The 7,247-nt window shown below is 39.7% G+C and overlaps 1 protein-coding gene across 2 annotated transcripts; it reads left to right on the top strand.

The window, feature by feature from the left end:
• Positions 1-3,596: 3,596 nt before the first annotated feature.
• LOC121398357 (DELTA-thalatoxin-Avl1a-like) lies at positions 3,597-6,679 on the top strand. 2 transcript variants are annotated; one of them, XM_041577547.1, is made up of 3 exons: positions 3,597-3,685; positions 4,401-4,571; positions 5,820-6,679. In XM_041577547.1, exons 2-3 carry the CDS (start codon positions 4,468-4,470, stop codon positions 6,235-6,237), a joined length of 522 nt encoding a protein of 173 aa, XP_041433481.1. In that variant the 5' UTR covers positions 3,597-3,685; positions 4,401-4,467; the 3' UTR covers positions 6,238-6,679. The 2 variants fall into 2 exon arrangements, with proteins under 2 accessions (XP_041433481.1, XP_041433482.1); XM_041577548.1 differs by having other exon boundaries at positions 3,616-3,685; positions 4,387-4,571.
• The last annotated feature ends 568 nt before the right edge of the window (positions 6,680-7,247 follow it).

Here is a 7,247-nt window from a genome sequence, read left to right as displayed (position 1 = left end):
AAATAACTCAAAAAACAGAAATAAATGAAAATCAATCACTTTATTAAAAGTTTGTTTAAAGGTGAACATCCCCCTTTAATGTACTAAAATCTCACTGTTCATTAACCAATTTTTGAAATTCAATCATGATTAAACTCAAGCGCTAAAATATTTACAAAGAGATTGAACCAGAAAAGAACTTGGCAGCAACAGCAATCACATTGTTTCCTTGCTTTTGTTTACAAATTTGACTGTTTAAAAACTCTCAAAAAATAGCTTTAACATTGAAAATACACTTTGTTTGGTTTATGTTTCAAGTCTGTTGCTGCAATTTTCTCAAAATGCAGAAGAAAATTTGACGTCCTCAAGTACATAAACCATGAAATAGAAACATTTGAAAAGGGACATTTCTTGGGAGAAATATTATCCTTCTTTAAATGAATATTAAATCATTATTTTTGATTAATGCTCTTCAAAGTTAAGGTGTAGCCGCCACAAAGTAGTAAAATAATAAAACCGAGGGACACAAAATCCGTGGGACACTTGGCCAAAAAAGGGGACCTAAATATAATGTGCGTGGTTGGATTTTATGTTGTTTTCTGGAAATATCTGCTGTTAGTTCCAAGGAGGGGCCACAGTGGCTGCCCAATAAATTGTTTCTAACTCTCCCAGAGAAAAAGGAAAAAAAACTTTTGTTGTTGAGGAAGGAGCCATTTTCCATCATGTTATTAAACTGAGAATTTGATTTGGTATTTTCAGTTATCGGAAGAGAAGTAGATAAATATACAATAAATTAAAGAAAATATGAAAAAAATGATTGGGATTGCCTGATGTGTTTTTAACTCCTATCTTCTTTATTGTAGATGGGAGCCAATACTGTACCCAATATTCAAGGGCTAACCAGTTCATACTTGGGCTTTCATGACTTCACTTATGTTGGTGTTGGTATTATATTGGTATTACCCTGTTACAGCTCTTTACACCCTATATAACATACTGTTGTCTATAACAGCTACACCCTGGCTGTGCCAACTAATCTACTATCAGTGTCTAGATGACAGTCATCTTTAAGGGGAGTTACACTAGTTGGCCGGCTGCAGGTGGAATACAAGGGTGCTTGATCAAGGGTGCCCCTCCGATGAAGCAACCAATGGTGATAAATGCATCAGGCAATATATAATATATTGCTGTGGTGTTTGTTCACTAATAAATGCTTAAAGTGAGTAATTGTGCATATCTATTTGTTTATTTGCTTAGCGCTATTGGACCTTGGCATGCTGCTCACCCCTAGATAGCTTATGGCCTTGATATATTAGGGATACAAGGGTTACTGTTACAATCTAGGTAGTAGTGGCCTCTACTATTCACTCAACCACTTAGTCTTCTTTTGCCTACACAATGACCCATTCCAACTTTCTCATTGAGGGAGAAGAGAATAAACAGATGGAAGTAGATGAAGAGATGAGAAACTCAAGGAAACACTAATATATCAGGGCTGTCGAACTGGAGGCCCATGATCCAAATGTGTCCCCTCCAATGGTTTTTTTATGGTCCCCAATTCACTCAGAGGCTCCATAAACTTAACTATGTGACACCATCAATTTAACTGAACATGAATCTAAATACTGTATGAAATATACAGTAATTGGCCCACTACAGGTAATAAGTAGGACAGTACTAAAAATATAGATGATAAACTCCACCAGTGCAGCTAACAACAGCAACCAATCAGATGCTTTTATTTTTTTAACAGGTAGTTGACTGAACTATAGATTGGTTGCTATGGGCAACTACACATGGACCCATGTTTATAAATGAATCCTTCTGGGTACATCCCACACCTTTCACTTTCCCCCTCTTTCTGTCTCACTTTCCCTGTATTCTATTCCAGACAGGGATCTATATGCGATGGGCTTGAATGTTCTCCCCATGTCTGTTTGGGTTTTCCTCCAGGCACTCAGGTTTCCTCCCACACTCCAGGCAGGTTACTTGGCTCCTGGTAGGATTTTCTCTGGGGCAGGAGACAGATATTACGGTGATAGGTTAGAGATGTGGAGATGGTGGGGAGACAGAATAAAGAGGAATAGAAAATAGGGTGTAATAGGGCTGATGTATTCCTAAATATATTCAGTGTTGCAGCATATTTAACTGCCACAACAGAGACTTCACTTGGACCCTGGTGAAAGGGAGTCTTCCAAATAGTATCTCACACTTGGCTGGAAAGTCACACACATTTATTTTGTATCACATATGTGCCTGTCTGGCATTTCACATTAATGGACTCCAATAATGATATATTGCAACAGGTTTAGTCTGTGGGTGTAAATAATGTTTTATTGCCTTTGATTTTAATGATTTATGTATTTTTGCGCTTCTTTATATACTGCCTCAATCTTGCCTCTCCTGATATACAATATTACCCACACATTAACCTATTGACAAAGGACAGGGATGCCCAACCTTTTTTACCCCTGAGCCACATTCAGATGCAAAAGGAGCTGGGATGCAAAACAAGCATGAATAATGTTCCTGGGGTGCCGAATAAGGGCTGTGATTGGCTATTTGGTAGCCCCTATGTTGACTGTCAACCTACAGGAGTCTCTGTTTGGCAGAACACCTGGTTTTTATGCAACTCAACTTGCCTCCAAGCCTGGAATTCAAAAATAAGCTCCTGCTCTGATGCCACTGAGAGCAACATCCAAGGGGTCGGAGAGCAACATGTTACTCACAAGCTACTGGTTGGGGATCACTGACATTGGGGAACAAGAGAGGTACAGACTGCAGTGTAAGGGTGCAAAGGCCATTCCCTTCCTTGTTACCTGCCCCATTCTGCCCCCTAACTCCCACATCTGACGGTCAGCGGATGGTGGGTGGGAAGCATTTGTGCTGCTGAATTCATCTGGCAGTCTGAGCCCTACAGAAATTCAGGATTAATGGAAGTCAGTGAGCCAAGTACGAAATGCCAACACGTCCGACTGCACAAAAACTGTCAACGAATTCCATAAGCGAGTACTCTGAAGCGATAATACTGAATGCTGAAAGTTGCCTAAAGTATTCAGAAGAAAAAGTCCTGTAGAAGGGATCTGTGCATTTGTGTTAGTTAGAGAAGTCAATATTAGTGTTTGAGTTATGTAGATGGTACCTTAGTGTTTAATCAGTAGCAATGCATTTAAAAAAATAAAGGTATTTTGTTAATCATTATTTTGTGTGCAATAATTTACCCAATGGGTTAATTCTTTTAGTTATTTTTGGATTATACTAGATAGGAGTGTACCTAGTACCCACTGTCTCCCCACAGCACAGTGGAGACACCCAGGTTTATCAGGTGCCAGTCGGTGGACACTGCACTGAAGCCAAGGAAATGTTGGAGAGCACAGGATTTTTAAGGGTTTTTTTTTTAATCTGTCCAAATTCGAATAATGTTCTTTAAATGTGAAGTGTTGCGACCACAGAGCAGTTATATAATTAAATGGAGGGAAACAAAATCCATGGGGCACTTGGCCAAAAAAGAGCGCCTGAAAACAATGCACATGGTTGGAGTTAATGTTCTTTTCAGGAAACATCTCCAGTTAGTTCCAAGGAGGGGCCACAGTGGCTGCCCAATAGATTGTTTCTTACTCTTCCAGACAAAATAAAAAAAAGACTTTTGTTTCTCTGCTAAAATCAACAGAGGAAGGAGCTACGCAGCAGTGTTTTGTGAAGGGAGGTAAGAGCCATGTCTACGCCTGTTATGAAACTGAGAATTTAATTTGGTATTTTCATAGTTATAGGTAGGGAAGCAGAAAAAGATACAATATATTAAAGAGAATATTAAAAAAACCATTTGGCTACACTGATGTATTTTCAGCTCCTATCTTCTTTATTGTAGATGGGAGCCAATACTCTACCCAATATTCAAGGGCTAACCAGTTCATACTTGGGCTTTCATGACTTCACTTATGTTGGTGTTAGTATCGCCCTGTTACAGTTGTTTCCTAAATTCCGGCAGGACCCTATATATTACTGTCTATAACAGCTCCTGGCTTTGTGAACTATTATATAAACTCAGTGTTTATAGATGACAATAATCTTTAAGGGAAGTTCCATTATGTAACACTAGTTGGGCGACTGCAGATGGAACACAAGGGTTTCTGTTATCACAATTAGTCCCTTTTATTATAGTGCCAGGATTCTATTGCCTGTGTCTCATCTAAGGTTTCTTACCTTTTCAGTCTGATTGTTCAATCAGTCACAACCCCGTTCGGCAGTACAGAGTCTATCTCTGCCCATAGACATAAAGCAATATATCAGGGCTATATCAGAAAGTCTCATGAAATGATTCTGCAGTGCAGCAAGAAACAATGATGATATTTTTGAGACATACAGACTAACTTTACTCTTATTACATAATCATGTTATTAATGGCAGTATCCCTGCAATAGAACTTCACCTGAGGTTCCGACCAAAGAATAAAACCCTGAAGTCGGCAGTGGGAAGTCCCAAGGCGCCATGCAGGTATCAATGGTCGATTTACTTTCCAAAGTGGATTCAGGAAGATGCGTGGGCATCGAAATATCCAACAAGACCAGATCTGTTACTTTATCCTCTCCAAGGTAAAGCCTCTGCCCTAATATATCCTAAAGCCTTAGGGGCAGATTCACTAATGAGCAAACTCTCACCAGCGACCGCTTCACACCCATCACAAAACTTTGCCAGGCGCAAATACACAATGAATACGCTAATTCACTAAGATGCAATGTTTTGTCCTGGGCATCGAACGCTGGCGACTTTTCGCTAACGTTACTTTGGCAGTACGAGCATTTCATAGTGAAGATGCGTAATTATTTATTTGTGCCTAGAGAAACTTCACTAGTCATCTTGCGCTTAGGTCAGTTTGCATAGGGCGGGAAATGTAAAGTTGTACGGGCGTCTTTATTATAAATGTTGCTGCAAATGGTTTAAGTTACCGGTTTTTATTACACAAGTCCAGGGAACCTTAATAAAGACAAGAGAGGTAATATAATGCCCTACACATGAGCCCACTGTAAAATGAATGTTCCATATGATATGAAATGTCTGGAAAAGAAACGCTTACCCAAAAAAAGGAAAAGACACCATCGTTTTTTGAACTTTGATGCATTTTCGGCTCACAGGATATGATGTAAGTGAAGATTTAGCCTCTTTTAAGCACTTCGTCTGGTCTGAGGTGGAGAAGGCAACTCTGGTGAAAGAGGTAACGTTAAGTAAAATCTGCATTTTAGTGAATTTGCGCAGTAACGTCCATTCGCCAGAGTGTGAATGATCGATAGCGACAGTCTGTTTCACTAGTGAATTGGCGCCTGTTAGTATATTGGAGATGTCCTTGCGGGGGCTCACGCAAGCGAATAATCTCTAGCGTTAGCCACTTTGCTACTTAGTAAATCTGCCCCTTAGACTTTTATAACTATAGCTATGACCAGGGTAACATTATTAAACTTTATGGAGACTAGGGATGCACCAAATCCACTATTTTGTATTTGGCTGAATCCTTTGCGAAAGATTCGGCGAATACCAAACCAAATCTTAGGGGTGGGAAGGGGAAAACATTTTTTACTTCCTCGTTTTGTGACAAAAAGTCATGTGATTCCCTTCCTTAGGATTTGGTTAATCCGAATCCTGCTGAAAAAGACCAAATCCTGGCAGAATCCCGGATTCGGTGCATCCCTAATGGAGACTAGTTGTCTAAACTGTGGGATACCGAATACAGAATAAAGTGCTTCTTAGTTTTTCTTCCTGAGTAAAACAATGATCCTTTCATGTCTGAGAGATATTTAGTTCTTATTAAAGACAGAACCCTGACACTGTTTCTATTCCCATTGCAGCACCTACTGTGAAAGTGGCTACGTCCATTCTCCACCACCTCCCACCATCTCTCCTGATGCCACTGACTACTGTGTGTTTGTGAAGAAGTCATTAACAGCCCGTGGCAGCGTGGGGGTCCTCACTTATCATTACTCTACATCACACACTATAGCCATTCTCTTCTCAAACCCCTTCGACTATAACTTACACAGCATATATTTTGGGGTGTGGATCACTGATCAGATCCGTAAGGCTGACCACACCCTATACAATGAGATGTACTACAATAAACACCCGTCCACTGAATTTAAATGCGTTGACCTCAAAAGACACGCACAGGCCTTAGAGGTTTCTCATGGCAACCTGAAAGTCTTGGCCACAATGTCCAATGACTACAAGGCCATCCTAAAATTAGATATTGTAGAGACTGATAAATAGGCTACTGGTAGGTATTGATCATATGGCTGATTGTCAATCAACAGTCAAGGGGCTTATTAACTACTAAATAGCACCAGTCTAGATATCAATAGCAATTAATAAGAGTTTTACTTTCTACCTTTTAGTGAAGTAACTGCTGGTTGGATCAGGAAACTGCAATTTAGCATCTGTCTTAGTAAATAAGCCTCAAGTCTTTATAACTAAGGCTTATTCTGTACACATATATACTTGTAATTGCCTTGAAAATAATAGTATTATTTTATAGTATTTGCTGTAAGAATAACTGATCATTCACCTATTTCAGATATTGAGGAAATGTAATAAAGGTCACAAAGATTGCAATCCATAGCAACCAACAAGACGATGGCGCTTGGCTTTTACCATCATAAACGCTATTTACTAACTTCCTGTTGTGTTTGTTGAATAAAGTGACTTCTGCAAACTATGTACAGTATTATTTTACTAAGGTCTATATCAGCTCTTTCTTCTACTGTATAGCACACTGGTAAGGCCCCATCTAGAATATGCCGTACAGTTTTGGTCTCCATCACTCAAACAGGACATTATTGTATTAGAGAGGGTACAGAGAAGGGCAACTAAGCTGGTAAAGGGAAAATCTTAGCTATGAGGAAAGACTGGCCAAATTGGGGATGTTCACGCTGGAGAAGAGGCGCTTAAGGGGTGATATGATAACTATGTATAAATATATAAGGGGATCATATAATAATCTCTCTAATGATTTAGAGGTTCCAGCTAAATATTGGGAAGGGGTTTGTTACAGTGAGAGCTGTGAAGATCTGGAATTGTCTCCCTGAATCAGTGGTACAGGCTGATACATTAGATAGGTATAAGAAGGGATTGGATGGTGTTTAGCAAGTGAGGGAATACAGGGTTATGACACAGATTTGAGAATAAGGGTAGGACACGGTCGACTTGGATACGTTTCCATCGTATCCGACGCTGGGCGACAAAACACCCGCGTCAAGTCGGATGCGACAGGAAACAAGGTT

This window comes from Xenopus laevis, chromosome 9_10L (assembly GCF_017654675.1).
Source record: "Xenopus laevis strain J_2021 chromosome 9_10L, Xenopus_laevis_v10.1, whole genome shotgun sequence".
Taxonomy (NCBI): Eukaryota; Metazoa; Chordata; class Amphibia; order Anura; family Pipidae; genus Xenopus; species Xenopus laevis.
Note: the sequence above shows the minus strand (reverse complement) of the source record. Positions and strands in the feature narration are given on the sequence as shown.

Coding starts and splice junctions, on each gene's coding strand:
- LOC121398357 (XM_041577547.1), top strand. CDS start 4,468: ATGCAGGTATCAATGGTCGATTTACTTTCCAAAGTGGATTCAGGAAGA. Junction 4,572..5,819: donor GTTACTTTATCCTCTCCAAG/GTAAAGCCTCTG, acceptor TTCCCATTGCAG/CACCTACTGTGAAAGTGGCT.